This window comes from Tachypleus tridentatus, chromosome 4 (assembly GCF_004210375.1).
Source record: "Tachypleus tridentatus isolate NWPU-2018 chromosome 4, ASM421037v1, whole genome shotgun sequence".
Classification (NCBI taxonomy): Eukaryota; Metazoa; Arthropoda; class Merostomata; order Xiphosura; family Limulidae; genus Tachypleus; species Tachypleus tridentatus.
The window spans coordinates 107,008,461-107,029,018 of NC_134828.1; the positions used below are offsets into that span (position 1 = coordinate 107,008,461).

Sequence of the window (20,558 nt, forward strand, 5' to 3'; positions counted from 1 at the left end):
TCCCACTTTTCGTTGGTAAAAGAGTAGCCCAAGAGTTGGCGGTGGGTGGTGATGACTAGCTGCCTTCCCTCTAGTCTTACACTACTAAATTAGGGACGGCTAGCACAGATAGCCCTCGAGTACTTTGTGCGAAATTCCAAACAAACAAACAATTAAAGATAAATAGTAAACCAGTCAGTGTGTAACTATCGCAGTTAGTATTGTACAATAAATGTATTTGTATTACATTAGTTTGTGTCAGTTGTAACGAAGCCTACAGTAAGTTACGACAATGTACAAGTGTTCAAGTTTGTGGAAACGTTAAAGAAGGAAATAATGTATGTTATCATTGCGTGGACTGGAAGTTGAATTATTTTCACCAGATAATTAGAAAGAGTTTGTCGAAGAGAAAACCACGCCTCTACAGTACAAAGTTTCATGAATTTTAATCATTCAATTTTACTTAAAACGAGAAATTTATTTATCAAGCAAAATAATATTATGTCTAATACAGTATATATGGCCTGGCATGGCCAAGCGCGTAAGGCGTGCGACTCGTAATCCGAGGGTCGCTGGTTCGCGCCCGCGTCGCGCCAAACATGCTCGCCCTCCCAGCCGTGGGGGCGTTATAAAGTGATGGTTAATCCCACTATTCGTTGTTAAAAGAGTAGCCCAAGAGTTGGCAGTGGATGGTGAAAACTAGCTGTAGCCCAAGAGTTGGTAGTGTTGACTAGCTGCCTTCCCTCTAGTCTTACACTGCTAAATTAGGAACGGCTCGGTGCAGTGGGCTAACAACCTACTCACTTAAATACCTGTTGAAGAATCCGCAAGCGATTGCGGCCCTATGTTCCTTGATGGAATCTAAGGGTGATAACTAACTTACTAACAGTATATATAGTTATAGGTTTAAAAATGTTTGGTTTCTTTGAATTTCGCGCAAGGCTCCACAAGGACTATCTGCGCTAGCCGTCCCTAATTTAGCAGTCTAAGACTGAAGGGAAAGCAGCTAGTGATCACCACATACTCTTGGGATACTCTTTTACTAGCAAACAGTGAGATTGACCGTAACATTATAATGATTCTACGGCTGAAAAAGCGAGCATGTTTGGTGTGATGGGGATTCGAACTCGCGACCCTAACCCACCTGGCCATGCGGGGACACTTAAAAATCTCAAAACACATTTTAAGCCTATGTTTTAAAGGGTCAGTTGTGAATTATTTTATTGTCAACTGATCGAAGGTTATTTTTTAGTATTTAAAAAAAGCACTTCCTTGGAAGATTGTTACATTACTTACAATCAGTCAAAATTTATTTACGGCTATTGTAAGTATGTAAAGATATCTTCAAATGTTAGGTTCCATACAAGCGAAAGCGTACATAAAGCTTTTAGAAAGGACATACATCGCCTTTTCAAATTAGTGATATACTTAAACCTGCAATGTGCAACAGTTGAGAAAACTTTTCTTGTCAAAAGCCTCAGGTTCTGTTGGTAACAACATGACATAAAACATAATAGCAACTTGTAAAAACTAAAATAAATAAATAATTTTAAAAATATTGTACAAAAAATTCAACCTTTTGTTTTTTTCAATTTGAAATAAAAAAGTAAACATATATTCCTTTTAAGTTGTTTTTCATTATTATTTTCCGTTTATATGATGGTTGAGCAAAGTAATGCATAGATTCATAAAGATATGTTTATAATAAGTTGAATGTATGTGTGCTAACATTGTTATTGTTGTAGCGTGTTCTATTGTGGGACGGATTCGTTTGGATTATTCGCGCCTGCGTCGCGCTAAACATGCTCGCCCTCCCAGCCGTGGGGGTGTACAATGTGACGGTCAATCCCACTATTCGTTGGTAAAAGAGTAGCCCAAGAGTTGGCGGTGGGTGGTGATGACTAGCTGCCTTCCCTCTAGTCTTACATTCCAAACAAAAAAAAATCGTTTGGATTATTTCTTAAAATAATGCCAAATCCAGTCCACATAACGATAATCAGTTAGTTTATTTTTCTTTAACTTCTGCTAAAGGCTGTTTTCACTTGTAGGTTTCAAAAACAACATTTGAATAGAAATCCTGATACTAACAGTATTTTTAACTCACAAGTAATCTTGTTAAAGTTCCTGTCATTAATCGGTCAACAAGAAACACATTAACTCGTTCGTTGTTTGTCTTATTAACTGAATCAGAGAAACGAATAACTAATCGAATGTCACTGAAATGAGTCACTCATTAATTCCTTGTTCTTACATTTCACCCTTGTTTCTACACAGTACACGAATTTTTTAGATCTTGCAGAGGTCTATATATAGCTAATAACAATATATATAAAAATGTACGCTTGCATGTGTGCTATCAAATTGTTACCAAGAAAGCTTGGGTAGAGCAGATGTTTATATCCCTCCCTGTCCCCTATACACGGTTCGTAATATTCTTAGTAAGTAAATGTAGTGGTCACATTTGAAATAAGTAACTACAGAATTCTGATCAGATTTTAATAACTCCTGGCTTCAGTTCTTCTAAGTTGGGGGAATCGGTTAGATAATCAGACATATAACGAGGCTATATCTAAAATAAACCTAAAGTTGGGTTGATGGATGGCATTAGCTTAGGTTTGGTTTGAATTTCGCGCAAAGCTACACGAGGGCTACCTGCTCTGGCCATCCCTAATTTAGCACTGTGAGACTAGAGGGAAAGCAGCTAGCCATCACTACCCTCTGCCAATTCTTGGGCTACTCTTTTACCAACGAATAGTGGGATTGATTGTCACATTATAACGTCCCCACCGACGAAAGGTCGAGCACGTTTGGTGTGACGGGGATTCGAACCCGCGACCTTCGGTGTACGAGTCGAGTGCCTTAACTACCTAGCCACTAGGGTACATACATCTTGCCTTAACGTAAATCAAGCTGTTAATGGTACAGTACTAACTACTTTGTTGGATTAAAACATTGGCCTACTGAACATCGGTGACAAGAATGATATAAAAGTTGGCGAACTTAACGTATTATACACAATTAAAGCATATGTTTATATGGTACTGAAGTTTAACAAGTAATAAAAACACAAACATAAAATCAGGTGTTCATCACTATTCGTTATTACGACTACTACAAATTTGTAGCAGTCTCGTCGTTCGGAAAGATCTGGTCGTATGAACCTTCAGATGATATAGTTCTTCACGTTCTTAAAGAGTAATTTGTTCAGTCTAAGAAACGAGTTTAAAAAAGCACCATGGTCCTGATAAAGTGATAATTTCAAACTTAAATTTTGTTTATGTGATTTAACGTTTTAATAGAATGGATTTGCCAACATAGTGTGATTTAATCCAGACAACAATGTACGTTTCTACCTTTTGTCATTGTTTTGTAAAAATACTTCACGTGTTAACTTCTTCACGGTGAGTGTAATCCATTTAACAACTGCCACATTACGAACTTGTAAACGTTCTGTCAGAACTGAGGAAGTAGTATGAAAGAGGTCAAAGGTTAAAACAAAAAAAATCGTAGTAAAGAAGCTTCTCAGCTTCCTCCTTAAAGGTAAAGACTTCTATATATATTTCTAAAAAAAAAAAAAAAAATATTTTCAGGCCAATATCTGTACTTAAGACAATATTATTGAAAGATTTAAGGAGTTTCAAAGATCCATAATCCAAAACCTTTATAGTTACATAAACGACCGAAATATAAATTGACTGGAAAAAAAAATCTAACATCTGACTGCAGTAAAGAGGTCACATTTCTTAAAGTAAAAACAACATTACCAGACTCAACAAAACTGTATTCAGTTATCAAAATATATATACATGTATCCGTACCTAATCAAACATGCATACAGACAGGTGATTATATATACCTCCGTAACTAAAGTTCATGTGCGATTTATTTGATTACAATAATGCTGTTTAGAACTAGGCTTCAGGTTACGAAACTATCCATGAGAATACTATTTCTTTAACAAGGTCTTCCCATTGGTCAGCAGTAAGTATGTGGATTTACAACGCTAAAATCCGGAGTTGGATCCCATGCAGTGAACACAGTAATGTGGCTCTGCTCAAAAAATAAACAAACAACCTTTAATAAGACTAGTCGAACGAATATAATTTTATTTAAAATGTAAATATTTTAATTGTGTTCTGTTTTATCTTTCAAAAACAAGGTAAAACAGAACACAATTAAAAAACTGTTTTATCTTTCAGAAACGGCTCGGCATGGCCAGGTGGTTAAGGCGCTTGACTCCTAATCTGAGGGTCGCGGGTTTAAATCCCCGTCACAATAAACATGCTTGCCCTTTCAGCCGTGGGGGCGTTATAAAGTTACTGTCAATCCCACAATTCGTTGGTAAAAAGGTAGCCCAGGAGTGGGTGGTGATAACTAGCTGCCTTTCCTCTAGTCTTACACTAGATCCTGCGTTAATTAATTCATTTAATTAATTTCAACCTTCCTTAATTCATCCTGATAGCTTTCTCAAAACTTTTAAATGACACTAAATAAAATTATTTTAGTAATGACTGCCTTTGGCGGCTTAGATCCCTGTGGCGACCAGAATATGAATATCCCATTATACAGCTTTGTGTTTATTAAGTAACAAACAGATATTAATTATAACTTTAAGTGATATGAACAGCTTTGAAAATTTTTTTCACTTACGTTTTCAACTGTTTTCACTTTTTTTTCTGGGTAAAAATCATTTTATCGCACCATGTGTCATACATACGAAGTTTGACTACTGTTATTGTTAATTGGTTTTTCATTTTGCGCAAAATTAGACGAGGTCTATCTACGCTAGCCGTCCTTAATTTTGTAGTGTAAGATTAGAGGGAAAGCAGCTAGTTATCACCACCCACCACCAAATCTTAGGCTATTCTTTTACCAACGAATAGTGGGATTGACCGTCACAATTTTAACACCCACATGGCTGAAAGGGCGAGCATGTTTGGTGTGACGAGGATTCGAGTTATTGTTAATATTATTATGCATGTTTCAAACTTTTCAAAAAATATCTCGGTATTAAATGTAGTAAGTACTGTTTTAGTGTTAAATTTCCATGTTAAGTAGTTAGCGTAAGTAACTGTGAAGCCCAGATTTATGTTCCATGATTTGCTACCCGGTGGTGCTTAAACATTTTTTTCTTAGTATTTAGAGGGCGCTATAAGTGTTTGTTTAGAATTAAGCACAAAGCTACACAATAGACTATATGTACTCTGCTCACCACGTGTATCAAAACCAAGTTTTTAGCGGTATGAATCCGCAGACATGCCACTGTGCTACTAGGGGGCGCTATAAGAATGACGGTCAAATCTTACTCTTCGATAGGGTAGCCCACAAGTCGGAGTTCGGTGGTGTTCACTACCTGTTTTCCCTCTATCGCCTCAAAAATTAAGAGGTAAACAATTTTTTTATGCTTTTCTAGCAGACATTGCGAAATAAATTAGTATATTTTAATGTATTTACTTGAAGATAAAGGTCGATAGTACAACAATATATCAACTTATGGATCATTTGTATTTATCAGGAATTCCTAAATTATTTATAAATAAATAAATTAAAAGGAACGTGAATTACCTTGTGATTGCTTTCTATATTTTATTATTATTTTTCGGCGCCATAAAACACCAAACCAATTATTATTTTTCTGCAAAAACGTAACGCTCGAGCAACGTTGTATGAGCGTTACTGAAGTTCATTAAAGCATAACTAGATGGCGACGCTATCAAATGATTTGTTGTTAATGAGTGCCAGGAAAAAGTTGCGAGTTGACTTTATTATGAGAGAACTAATTACCAGACATTTGCTCTGAAGATTCCCTAAAAACGGTTCTAGAGTACACAAAAAATTACAAATTAACTTTATTATGAAAGAACCAATTTTGTAAAAATACTATTCCGGAGTCCAAAATGGTTTTAGAGTGCCAAGAAAACACTGCAAATTAACTTTTATATTTTGAGAGAACTAATTTTTTTAAAGAACTGTTTTGAATGTCCCCAATATTAGCTCTATAGTGCCAAAAGAAAGTGTTTAATATGATACAAATCTTTCACTTAGCTAAAGCATCTATACAAAAAAGAAAATCAAATGGTCTGGCGAAGGAATGGAAATTTGAAACGCAGTAAGGTTTTTTTGTTTCTTTAATTATGTTTCCTCAAATTTCAAAATCAATAGACAAAGGTGTATCCGGGCTATTACAGATGTTTTTATCTCTTTACCAAGTTCTACAAGAGAGAGTTAGGTGTCGATTAAATCATATGTACACTCCAAAATCTGCATGGATCGTTTTAAAACAAAAAAATAATCTATGGAAAACAGACAATATTTCAACTGGCTTTATCAACTAAAGTATCTGAAACATTTTAAACATTCTAATCCATGTTCGAAAATTTTTAGCTTTAACTGATTTATTAAACGTTAACTCCTGAACGTAACACCTGATGTGTGTACTGAAAACGTTGATCGTTTTAATTAGATACTGTTCATTCTTGCCTTTCTCAGTGGTGTGTATTCGGATTTATACGACTAGAAACCTAGTTTCGATACCCGTTGTGTGTAGAGCACAGATTTGATAACAAACAACTGTTCACTCTGATTCAAAGTATCATGGAACAATATGAAATGTCTGTATCAAAATGGTCTTTGTTTGTATTGATAATGAGCAACGAAAAATCAGTGGGTATACAATATGTTAAACTAATAATATTGTACCTCACACAATGAGGACAGGTCATCTTTCGGAAGCGCTTTGTCTTAAAACAATTATGTTAATAGTTTGTGTGAAAATTAGTTAAAATAATTTGTTTTCAGCGAAAAAAAGTCATTTCTTATAATTACTGTTTTGTTGTTTTGTTTTGTTTTCCGTTCTCGTTCAGATAAACCGGAAAAACATGCGTATGTTTTTGGTATGTGATAGACAAGTCGATACAGTATGTAAACTTCAATAGTTGTTTTTGATTACGTGAATACATTAGATTGAAAATCTGAAAGTAACATATACCAACGTAACATTATAGCTCGTGAATACTGCTGCATATTCAAACTGCTTTAAGACATTATCGGTCGACTTTTAATATAGGAAAGCATCACCAAGTGTTCAGAGATGTTTTCCAGTTATGCGTGGAATTCTCTTGTTATTTACTTTAAGTTCTAACAAATATATACGAGATTTTAATGAAATTTGGAAACAAAAATTTTAAACACGTAAGTTCTCGACTGCTCTTTTAATACGTTTCGTGAAGGTTTTCTCTTGTCCTTGGTTTCCTGTATGGGTATTCCCTCTTCGTTGTACACTGTAAAAGTAATAAATTGAGATCTAAGAAAAATATCGTTATTCTATTCTCTTTTAATAACTTTTGTCTAGTTTTGAAGGAGGGTAAAAGCTGTATTATTTTGCTCCTACAAGACACATGTAGGTCTTCTATCTGCTCCCTTAACCCTGGGGGAGAATAGCATTTCTGTTGGGTCAGTGACCGTACCTGTGTATACACCTTGCTGTGGGAAGACAGGCGAAAACTTAAAAAATTGAACTGAAATATAGAAAGGTTACACGTAAGCAGAGGGGAACCCTTACAAGCTACTTAGTCGAAGATTCATTCTGTACTAGTCATCATGAGGTTTATGATACTTATTAAGGACTTTTTATTTTTCGCTGATATTTGCTGCTTCGTTGTAACTTTTTTAAATATTTTATTGTTCTGACGCATTTCTCCTTTATATCTTAAAATATTTCTTAATGACTCTACTTATAAACTGTGACGTCGGCTACTATCAAGTTTTAAAATAATTTTCCGGGTATTTCCAAGTAATTTTATTTCTAAGTAAACTCTTATTTACAGGAAATATGCTATACGTTTTTCGTTGTTGTTAACATTACTTTTTTAGGACCACATCGCAATCCGATTATATAAATATGCTAAAATTAGTAAATTATTTATATTTTATTTCATTTCTTATAGTGTTTTAATGACAATGTATCACTATAAAAAAAAAGAAAAGATGTGCGTTTCAATGATTTAAAAACATTTCGTCAGCAATGAAATAATAAAAATTAATTAAAGAATAAACAAATAAACCAACTTAATATTTCAAAAAAGCACTAGGTGGCTAAAGAATCGAGCTCCATAATTCTGTTAACTGTGGCCGAGGTGCGCGGATATGAATAAATTATAAATAAAGAATTAGTGAAAACCTCGAACAGGAATCAGGTTACAAAGATATTTTAATAAATTACCTAAAGTAGGAGTCAACGAACGTAAGTAATGACTTAATATTGTATATTACGCAAAAAGTACCGCAGGATTGATTCAAATTTACGTCCGTTGGTCGTTCTTTTGCAGACGACTGTTGGAACCAAACGCAACTACTTCCTTAACGTAAGCAACAAATAGCTTCTCACAACCGTCTCTATAACTTGAACCTGTTCTTCAAGATTTATTTGCTGAGAATGTAACATCATGCAAAATGTCTAAAATGTGTTTATGTGTAAATGCTACAGAAATAAGGATTTATGAATACATTACTGAAAATAACACTTCAATGACCGGGTAATACTAAAGTTGCGCTTAACCACGGGTTTAAAGGTACATTCCCGTGGTTTAAAAAATCATATTGGGAAAACGAAATGTCTTTTATTTCATTTTCCGTATTTAATTTGTTTCAACTTGAGAGATAAAACGACAAGTCCTGACAATACACAAGAAATTCAATTAAAGAAACACAGAAAGCAAAATGTTTACCTTAGCCATGTAATTACAAAACATTACGTATGTTTACCTCAGAGTAAATTGCAACAACAAAACATTACGCATGTTTACCTAAGAGTAAGTTGCAACAACAAAACAGTACATTTATTTCCATCAAACAAATTTTGTTTGAAGGCTAAAAACCTGGTTTCAATCCTCATGGTGCGCATAACACAGATAACCTGTTATGTAGCTTTTGTGTTTATAACAACAAAAACAAACGAGAATATCTCAATACATTTGTAAACAACGATAGTTGTTAAATTAATTAACAAAAAAACGGAGATATTGTTTATATTCATCTATTTAAACCATTATTTGACAAAATTATGTGTGCGTGCGATCGGTTATAATTAGTGAACCGCTGTACCAACTGCTGGCTTTCTGACAAGTGGTATAGGAGAGTCGGCGATCGAAACTAACGTAACCCCCCAGGTCACTGCAGGGGACCCCTGAGTCTTCCCGGTGTGTTGAACGGGCAAGCTAACTAGTAATTAACAACTGAAAAATGTTTTCTGTTAGTTTGGGTAAAAAAGTGTTATCAGAGTTTGTGACGTAATCATAAACATATGAGCATATATATGTGTGCGCGTCTGTTATTTTCATAACATCGCTAAAAAAAAAAAAAAACCTCCCTCCGCAACTCTAGTCGCATTCGGGGCTCAAACCCTACAACTGACACAGCAGAGACGGCCCATTATTTAGATTTGTGCTTAAAAGTAAACATTAAAAAGTCAAAACATTGCTTCTGGCGAATTGTAAACAAGAAAGATGTTGCACGAATATTCTTTGTTTAGTTTCTTGTATGAAATTAATTACTCTAAGACGATGAAGAGCATCCATAGTATTGTACTTTGAACTTTTACCTTTACTGCAAGGTCAAAGATCCTATTTCCTAAATTTAAAACAAACCTTAACAAATCTTGTATTTTTTCTTCCTATCTGTTATTTTGAAAGGAAAGCCTAGATAATCAAGAGATATAATCACACCTATTGTTCCTATCTACCACCGATACGATAAAGTAAATATGGCATGCTTTAAGGAAACTGAACGAGTTTCATCTCAGGAACGATATTGCTATCAACAAATTATTGATGAACTTTATAAAGTAGTCCGATTAATTTAGGTACCAAATAATTGAGAGACATTTATTTATTTGTTGGTTTTAATATTTCACAACTGGAGTACTTTCACATCATTGTATTATTACCTGTTACAATATTTTACAAAGCTATTGATATGGTTAAATAATTCACCTCTTGAAACCTCTATTTATTCCTATTAAAGAGAATTAGTGCATGGCAAATAGCCTAAATTTAACTCAGATTTCTAAACACAATCTGTTATATTCAGTTTGCATCGTGATATACTACAAATAAAGTAAAAAGTTATGATATATCTGAAAGCTCGAAATCGTTCTAAGAGTAATGTGTCCTTCATCAGAACCAAATTCTTCATTTGTCGAGAACCCAGGTTATAAAGTGTCCTATAAAGTCTTCACTTGTGAAAAATTCATGTTATCAAGTGTCGTCTCAATTTGTTACATGTCGAGAATGCTGGTTATCAACTGACTTCTATAATCGTGATTTACAAAATAATTGTCCCTTGTTGGTACGGTTTGTTTGCTTTTGAATTTCGCACAAAGCTACATGAGGGCTATCGGTCCCTAATTTAGCAGTGCAAGACTAAAGACTAGAGGGAAGGCAGCTAGTCATCATCACTCACCGCCAACTCTTGGATTATTCATTTATCAATGAATAGTGGGATTGACCGTCACATTATAACGCCTCCACGGCTGTAAGGGTGAGCATGTTTGATGTGAGGGAGATTCGAACCTGCGATCCTCGGGTTACGAGTCGAGCGCCTTAATCACTTGGCCATGCCGGGCCTCCCGCTGGTATAGCTGTAAGTCTACGGTTTTACAACGCTAAAATCAGGGGTTCGATTCCCCTCTGTGGACTTTGCAAATAGTCCGGTGTGGCTTTTCTATAAGAAACCACGCACACATACAAAATAATTACTACTATTTAAGCAAAATGCCAAAGTAATGAGTAAAGAAAATCCAAGTTAAAATGCAATAATAAGTTTAAGGTATTTTGTTACAGAATGCTAGTGTCGCAGAATATAAATATAAATCATACAGTGTTCGATAAACTTAGCTTACGAAACAGCACAACACAGTCCACACTTTTATGCAAACATGACCTTTGAAAGACATATTCCCAGCAAGAAAGAATACAAAGGTTATGGTTTACTTCGGACCCTTCTGGTTGTTAAACTTTTTGTCAAAAATGCTTGAAAGTATTTAAACAATTTTAGAAAAAAAAAGATTTGCCAGTGAAGAGATTAAACAATTTGGGGTTAAGGAACTCGTACTCTCAGGGTCATGAGTTTGAATCCCTGTCACACCAAACATGCTCGCCCTTTCAGCCATAGGAACGTTATTAGTGAAGGCCAATCCTACTATTCGTTGTTAAATAGTATCCCAAGAGTTGGCGGTGGGTGGTGATGACTAGCTGCCTCCCCTCTCGTCTTACACTGCTAAGTTAGGGACGGCTAGCGCAGATAGCCATTCTGTAGCTTTGCGCGAAATTCAAAATCAAACAAATAAACGAATGTTTCTTTTTGCGAGGAGATTTCACGAGAAACAAAACAAAACGAAATGGAATTTTCTCCATAAAATGGTTGAAAGATTAAAGATAGAATCATCCACAGAAAAGAAATGCATAAAGAGTGAAACGTGTTTAGGTATATGTATAATTTATTTGTATATATTTCATGTGCCCGTTGAGACTTCTTATAGAAATTACAACTGTCAAAAAGCGCTCATTTCGGTAGCAGTATTTTCTTGCGTGTCCCTCGGTGGGACAGTGGTAACTTGTTGGATTTAAAACAGCTCTTCGCTAGTACAGTGGTGAGTCTACGGATTTACAACGCTAAAATTCGGGGTTCGATTCCCCTCGGTGGGCTCAGCAGATAGCCCGATGTGGCTTTGCTATAAGAAAATCACAAACGGATTTAAAATGTTAAAATCAGGAGCTCGATTATTCTCGGTGGACACAGCAAATAACCTGATTTGGTTTTGCTATAAGAAAATACACAATCATTTCTGGTACTCAGTAAAATTTCAAAAAACGGTGGCATCCAGCGGACAAAAATTCCTGCTGTTACTTAGCATACCTGAAGACTCTATTGTGCTGGTAACCCATTACATTATTAACAATGCATTGCAGTTAGGCTATTTTTCCTATTGAACTAACACGTGTAGTAACAAAAGACGGTTGTAAACGGCCCACTAGACAATCATATTGCATACACACTCTATTCAGAGGGTTTTGGTTGACTGCACATTTTATACTTTTCAACATTATTTTTATGAAAATTACCGTTACATTCTTTCAACGGGGAGGCCCGGCATGGCCAGGTGGTTAAAGCACTCCACTCGTAATCCGAGGGTCACGGGTTCGAATCCTCGTCTCACCAAACATGCTTGCCCTTTCAGCCGTGGGGGCATTATGATGTTACGATCATTTCCACTATTCGTTGATACAAGAGTAGCCCAAGAGTTAGCCGTGGGTGGTGATGACTATCTGCCTTCCCTCTACTCTTACACCACTAAAGGTACGGCTAGCGCAGATAGCCCTCGAGTAGCTTTGCGCGAAATTCAAAACAAACCAAACTTCGCTTCGTACGGGTATTTGGGTGTGTTGGATTTTAAATACCCAGAGGAGTCAGGTACAGAAGACCTCTTCCTCCAAAATATAAGTTTAATGGTCTGTGTTTTCTTGTAGCAAAGCCCTGATTTCAGCGTTGTAAATCCACAGACTTAACCGCTGTATTAGCGGGGGACAAAACCAAACTTTCAACGAGGATCTGCTTGTATTTAAATAATGTTTATTCGCTAGTTCATGGTTATCTTCACGTTGTCATTCCGCACTTTGGATTCGTGGGTGTATTATAAAAGTAACAGTCAAACACCACTACTGTATTTCGACAAGTATTTGTGGTGGATACTGTTTACTAGCTGCTCTTCCTTTAGGCTGTCAAATCGTCCTAGTATAGTTTTACACAGTATCCGAAACAAACAAACGTTACTAGCTGTTGTTTGTAAACGGTTTTTTAAATGAACTCGCTTCATATAATTATAGGGAGGTGAAAAATCACAAAAGCTCAAACGACAAGTTTGGTGAACAGAGGGTAAAAGTCACGTTCACTTTTATGGTTTTTAATATTAATGTCGACAAGAAATTAAAGTGCAGGCTGTCCATAAATTATGCCAACAACTTCTTTACCTGTGTTTCCGAGACACTTTAAAAATAAATACTAATAAATTTCTCAATAAAATTTCAAGATTTAAAACCCATCGTTATTGTCAAGACAATATATTGTTGTCTGAAGAGGAAACTAAAGATATACAAACATGAAATTTTAACAGAATTTTTGAAGGTTGAATTTTTGTATTATTTCCGTTTCATTCTGGCCTTATCGTAATATACTATAAAACATATAGTTTCAGTAGTATGTTCGTCTCCTCATGCGCTTTATGTTGCATTTATATGGGAAACAAGTAACTTAACCTTTCAGATCTTAAGATCTTACTGTGTGGATTGGCGTAAAAAAATATTTTTGGCACAACCGTATATTGTCTGAAGTATTCGACACGCTTAAGATGAGAAACGAGTCAGATTTTTTAACAGCTCGTCACAATTGTTTGTATGGGTGGGAATAGAGAGAGTTTATCTAGCGAAGAAATAAAGTATCGTTGAATTCCAATAGCATGAAGAAAATGTGAAGATAAAACATTAACATGAAATATGAAACATATTTTATGGAACCTTTAAAAAGAAACGTAAAAATTAATTGAGGCTGTTGAACGTCTCACTAAAATAACGAATGTTTTGAACCAACAGACATAAGGAATGAAATCCCAGTTAGTCGTATTGACTCCGATTACAAAACAAGAGTAATGGGGCTGCACTAATCCATAGGAAAATTTTACAAAACAAATTATAACCGAAATGGGTTGGTGAAGACCACAACAAACACCACACAATAACAAACTCTTTTTAACACACCTAAGGTGTGCTCGTGCTATCCTGTATTTTTCATTTGAAGAACATGCCCGATTTTTTGTGGCTCGTTTAAAACTGTGTCATTACTTTAATGCTACTCGACAACATCACCGTTGTTGTATAGACTGGATTCGCATTCGTGTCCTATTTTTTGTGTCTTTATATAGAACACCATATCCGCTTTGAATTCTATAAACTGTTGCATAAACTCGTTAGACCAACAAATTTATGCAAGTGAACAGTCGCAAGTAAAGTGTATGTATCGACAACCTCGAAATTACTGGGTTAAATTATAGATTCTGATAATCTGGAAGATGGAGCGTCAAGTGTGAAAACCATTGTTTCAGGACAAATTACAAGCTAGACACATTCACACACCGTGCTCAAAGTTTGACGTCGTTACGTTACAATATTCAATATATAGAAATTGACTTAGAACAAAAGGTACGAACTATTCACGCTGCTCCCAACATAAACACGAAGAAAACGACATTGTATATACATATATACCTCAAATGAAATTCAGCTGCTCATATTTATTCACAGCTCCTCATAAATATTTTATCTTGTTAAAATATAACTGGACAGAAAACTAAATGTCAGAGACACAGACTTAACGGTAATTAGATTATGACGTACTTGTATGTATGTATGTTTGTATTTAAACAAACTACACAATGTGATATGTCTACTCTTCTCACCAGTTATTGAAACCCGGTTTCTAGCATCGTCAGTCAGCGTGCACTTTTTTTTCGAATTTCGCGCAAAGCTACACGAGGGCTATCTGCGCTAGCCGTCCCTAATTTAGTAGTGTAAGATTAGCGGGAGGGCGGCTAGTCATCACCACCCACCGTCAACTCTTGGGCTACTCTTTTACCAACGACTAGTGGGATTGACCATCATATTATAACACCCCCACGGCTGAAAGGGCGAGGATGTTTGGTGCGACCGGGATTCGAACCCGTGACCCTCAGATTACGAGTCGAACACCTTAATCCACCTGGCCATGCCAGGCCTTAAACAAAATAAAAGGAATAAATAAAACTAATAAATAAAGAAATAAATAAAAATAAATAAAGAAAATATAAGCTTAAGATTTATTAATTATACAAAAAAATTATAAGAAAAAAGACAGCAAATAAAAAAATTAATAATATGTATTTAGATTAATTAACATTACTGGTTAAATAATGTTTATGTTATATATGTATATATTTTAGTGAAATTAAATAATTTATATCTAAATGAAGTTAAATGAATAAACAAAATCATGAGAAAGGACTTCGTTAAAAACAGTAAATCCCAACCTGTGATTAATTATAACTATAAAATATTAAAGCCACAAACTAAAACACATTAATTGATTTTTTAAATACGCTGTACATTTTTTAAATGTGCAGCGTTTTTAAAAAAAATCATGTATATGTGTGTATATACACATACATGAATGATAGCCACAAAACAAGAGAAAAGATTGCACTTTTCTTCAACGAACGTTTTTTTCTCTCGTAATCTCTATTGCTACACGTTCGCTTAAACAGAGTGAAAGGTATCAACGTAAGTTCAAACAATCAAATTCCCTGACCGAAACGACACCAAACAGAAATCTACATAATGTGAGACAAAATAGCTCCGAAGTTCTCAAATTAAGCAATCAAAAAGTCAAACCCAAAGTTTCACATTTCATCGTGGAATTGAAAGGAAACTTGTTTGTTTGTACTTAGTCAGAAAGCTTTACAATGTATTAGTTTTGCTGTGCTCACGGAAGGGATCGAACCATGTGATTTAGCGCTATAACTCCTACGCCACTGTGGAACTAAGAAGGAATGAAACGTTTTAAAATATAAGATGTATTTTAAAACTACTTCATACAAAGAAGATTACCTTGTTACTCCGTACAATTTGCATTAATTACTCAGTATAGAATTAGGCTTCGAGAGTGAATCCTTAGGCACTCGTGAAGGACATTTTACTCGCGTGTAAACGTTGTACAACGAGAAGGTAAACCGACATAACAGTGAAATGTTCAGGGCGTTAAGTACCGATCCATACTTCTGCCTTAGTCATATGGCCCGGTATGACCAGGTAGGTTAAGGCGTTCGACTCGTAATCTTAGGGTCACGGGTTCGAATCCCCGTCACACCAAATATGCTCGCCCTTTCAGCTGTGGTGGCGTTATAATGTGAGGGTCAATCCCACTATTCATTGGTAAAAAAGTAGCCCAAGAGTTGGCAGTGGATGGTGATGACTAGCTGCCTTCCCTCTAGACTTACAGCTAAATTAGGGACGGCTGGAGCAGATAGCCCTTGTGTAGCTTTGCGCGAAATTCAAAACCAAACCCAACCCCTAGTTATAGAATGTATCCATTCTATCTATTCATAATGAATAAAAACTAAAGATTTCAATCTATTATGTTTCATACGTTAAATTCACGAAATGATGAACTACTATTATATACACAATCAAATGGAAGATTCATGAGAAACGTGTATTATTCACTTGTTCCAGTAACTAAAATTCGTTTTATTCATATTTTCGTATATCGTTTATTGAACAGAGCGTAGTGATTCTCTACAATTGCACCAAGCACGCTCGCCCTTTCAGCCGTGGGGGCGTTATAATGTAACAGTCAATTCCACTAGTCGATGGTAAAAGAGTAGCCCAAGAGTTGGCGGTGGGTGGTAGTGATGACAAGCTGCCTTCCCTCTAGTCTTACATTGTTAAATTAGGGACGGCTAGCGCAGACAGCCCTTGTGTAGCTTTGCGCGAAATTAAAACGCAAACAAACCTCTACAGCTGTTGAACAGTCCTAGAAGGTCACAGATTTTCTGGCACGAAATTATTAATATAAAAAACAGTTTCTTCTAATACTGAAAGGACACAAAGAAAGACTATTATTGCGTTGATGATTAAAATAAAAGGGAAATATTTTGTACTAGTAATTAGGAAAGTCATTAAACAATAGTTCTGGATGGAGGGGAAAGAAGGCTGACTTCATGTGCTCCCCCTTACCCCAGTTTAGATGGGAGGCCTCTATTATGTGTGTTAATACTAGGAAAGTTTTACAGAAACTGTCATTTGCTCTTCCCATCCTTAAGCTACAGGGAGCTTCTGAAGTCTTGGACCTTGTTTCTCTAGAGAAAAATTGGATTTTTAAGTAGGTTTTGAAGGGATATTTTGTCAGTTCTTAGATAACTGATGTTGTAGAGCGTTTTGTTTTTTTACTTATTAGCAATAAAAAATAAAAATCGGTATCTTCTAAACGTGTTTTATTTATTTAAATAGATCATAAATATACTTTAGAATTTTTTTTAACACAGCACAAAGTTTACAAAATTCGTAAGTTATCAAAATGATTTGTTTTTTTTTGCTTGCCAAAAACTTATTTAAAATATACATAAGCCCAATGTGGGTTTATTACTTAAATATTTAAAATAATTAGAAAGTAGTTATATGTATAGATTAAAGTAAACGTTTCAGAAACAAGTTAGTATTACACGATGACATGAACTGGTAATAAATAGCCGTTATCACTATATTGCTGTAATATTTGCAAGTTGGGTTACCGAATTTCAACTACTCTGATTGGTTGCTTTAATATGTGTCTGAATGACGACGCATATTTACACGGAAGCTGCTAATGTTAGAACTATATCTGCGAATGTATATTACGTTTAGATAACTTTACTTCTTTCGACAACAGTTTCTAAATTATATATTAAAACAGAGTGTTATCGTTAAATATTAAAGCTCTATAGGTAACGTTTTAAACTACTTACACATTAAAATTAATTTATTTTTTGATCTGTAATTTAGAAAATGTTTTGTATGGGTCTGAAAGCCCTTTTAATTAAGATTAGCAAGTAAAGTTACCGATATAGTTAATATTTTGCATCACATAAAAATATACATATAAAGCAGTTCAATTCCTGAAGGTCAATGTACTCACCTGACTTCAGAGCTTTATGTCAAGTCGGAAGACGATAATCCTTACGATTTAATTCATTTAAAAACAATTAAAGCCATCTTACCTTACGTTTCGTTTGAGTCCATAAAAATAGCCACCTAACAGAGGGCAAAACCAGCTGTTTAACTTGTTGCGCTTTTCGTAAATCCCACATTTTTTCAACTAAACTCGGAACCTTGAATGTTGATGACCTTGCCATCATACCTTACCGCGAGACACGCAGCGCACCGTCTGATTTAGGATTTCTTAAGTGCTTCCTCTCATAACAGTTGAAGTCTCGTGAGTTGACGTGCCACGCGGTAATAAACGCCAAACTGAAGTTTGCCTTCGTATTCTTAGCCCATTGACCGTGACATCGGCTAACTTTAATCACTTTAGTGCGTATGTTTCTGCTTGGATGAAAATGAAGGAATTCGTTGGTTTTCATTTTCTTATTAAATACATGGGTTTATTTTTAGAAATTTTCTGGGTAAGAATTCATACGTGCACTGAAATGTTATAATTAACTTTATCTGAAAACATTAAACGAAACAACCAAGTGAATTCGAAATAAGGTTCAACGATATGTGTTACAGATGTGCGCTAATTGTACATGTTTTAAAGTTCACGTATCTATATTTACAAAGTTTTGCTCGTTTCGCACATTTTATTGTAAGCTTCCAAATCAATATTTGTTTATGTACGTTATGTTTTATTTATTATATATATATATATAGATTATATTGGCCTAATTTGTACATCCTCCTAACTATGTCAAAGTAAAGACAAGTGCATACTTCATTCAGCTGTGAACAACACATCTACCTTGTTGACACATTTCGATCATCATATTAGCAACAGCACAAAGTAATTTTTTTGAACTCAAGTCGTGTCATAAACACATAAGTGAAACTTTTCAGACACACAAACAAATGAGTTAATAGAGTCTTTATCTTTTAATGCTCAGTTATTTCCTTCTTTACAGAACTTCTTCAGTACTCTTACTATATATTGAACCTTTTGTTTGAATAGGAAAAATAATGAGAAAAATGAAACCCATTTGTGTGTCTGGAAAAGATCTCTTTTGGTAGATGTGCTCTAAAGATGGTCACATGGTAGGACAGCGATAAGTCTTTGGATTTAGAACGCTAAAATGAGAGGTTTCATTCCCCTCAGCAGGCACAAGTTGATAGCCCGACGTGTCTTTGCTATAAGATATCACACGTGAGCGCTATGAAAGCGACAAATGCACATGTTTTGTGTTAACTTGTTTTACGGATGTGGTCAGTATCATAAAGCTGTTCTCAGCTATTTGTCTGCGTTGCGTAAGAATTTATTTGCTGCATAAGTATTATTTCATTTCAACAACTTAGATTAAATCTTGCTTACAAAAGCGGGCCGATTCTGCGAAGACACGTTCGTCTGACTAGAGGCACTGGATACTTGTTGCTAGTAAAGTGAACATATTGAAATGAAAACAAATCTAATAAATATTTTAAAGTACATTAAATGTACCATCAAGTCTCACAAGAAACTTGACCAGAACTTCTTATGTGTGGATAGTGGAAATGTATCAAATATAAAGTGGTTTGTTCGTTTGCTTGTTTATGGATTTCGCGCAAAGCTACACGAGAACTATCTGCTCTAGCCGTCCCTAATTTAGCAGTGTAAGACTAGATGGAAGGCATTTGGTTATCACCACCCACCACAAGCTCTTGGGCTACTATTTTACCAACGAATAGTGGGATTCACCGAAATATTATAACGTCCTCACGGCGGAAAGGGCAAACAGGTAGCGGAATCGAAACCCGTCACTAAATATTCTCGCTCTTTCAGTCGGTTGGGCGTTATGAGATACGGTGAATCATACTATTAATTGGTAAAGAGCAGCCCAGTAGTTGGCGGTGGGTGGTACTTACGAGCTGCCTTCTCTCTACTATCTCTTTAAAAATTAGGGACAGCTATCTTTCGAGCAGTTTTCAGAACTCACTAAATTGTTTACAGTCAACCAAAGAACCAGTATATGAGTGTTTTGTTTGGGTAAGAAAGCTAAATATTCTAGCATTTTATCTTGAGATTATTACAAAATCGTATAATGTAAATGTTAATTATTGTGCTATTTAATTAAAAGATAACAGTTATAAAAGACAGATAATAAACTGTATTACCTTTACTTCAGCATCAGTAGGTAATTTAAGATAACCGTCTTAAATTATTTTGTTCTCAATGTTGTTATTTTAATTCAAATACGTGAGGTATAAAATCACATGGTTTCCGAAACGTTTATATAGAGCTTTGAAGAGAAGTGTCTGTCTAGTCAAATACCTAACTTGGTCGATATAAGGTGGCGATTTTCGTGATAGATGTTTGGAACTTTCGCGTGTGACGTTTTCACCAATTTTCAAGAAAAGATTCCCGAGTCTATAATATTTTATGTTTGTCGCCCCGAGCTGTCGGCCAACCATTGTCCGGTTTTCCGCTGCTAATAATATCCTGCTTCTCACAGGTGTGCAAGTTGTAAGGTAAAAAAAAACCAACAACAACCAGAAAATTGGCTTCCTTGTTTTGTCCAGTTTAGGTTGACTACACATTAGACAACAAGTTAAATGTTAAGATGATTTTATATCGTTATTCTATGTTTTAAAGTTTTGAAAACGTAAAAAAACAAAAGTGTAGAATTGTACTTCTTTTAAAATTATAGTGAAAGAATGATATTCGTTCAAGTAATTTATTATGACGAGAAGTAAAAATATATTCTAAAGACGGCTGGTATCGGTATTAAAACTTTAATTAAAGTACTGTACAGAACAACGTTTCGACCCTCTTAG

At 35.2% G+C, this 20,558-nt stretch overlaps 1 protein-coding gene and 1 long non-coding RNA gene across 4 annotated transcripts in view; one reads left to right on the plus strand and one right to left on the minus strand.

The window, feature by feature from the left end:
- Nucleotides 1-17,966, minus strand: part of LOC143249853 (all trans-polyprenyl-diphosphate synthase PDSS1-like) — a 54,342-nt gene extending 36,376 nt beyond the window's left edge. Inside the window, exon 1 of the mRNA XM_076500402.1 lies at nt 17,816-17,966. Within this exon, the coding sequence (XP_076356517.1) occupies nt 17,816-17,953 (138 nt within the window). The 5' untranslated portion in view covers nt 17,954-17,966. The remainder of the gene's footprint in view (nt 1-17,815) is intronic.
- The window catches only part of LOC143249854 (uncharacterized), a 33,910-nt gene continuing 21,454 nt past the window's right edge, over nt 8,103-20,558 (plus strand). For all 3 annotated transcript variants that reach the window (XR_013028010.1, XR_013028011.1, XR_013028009.1), the window contains exon 1: nt 8,103-8,342. This is a non-coding gene — a long non-coding RNA (uncharacterized LOC143249854). The remainder of the gene's footprint in view (nt 8,343-20,558) is intronic.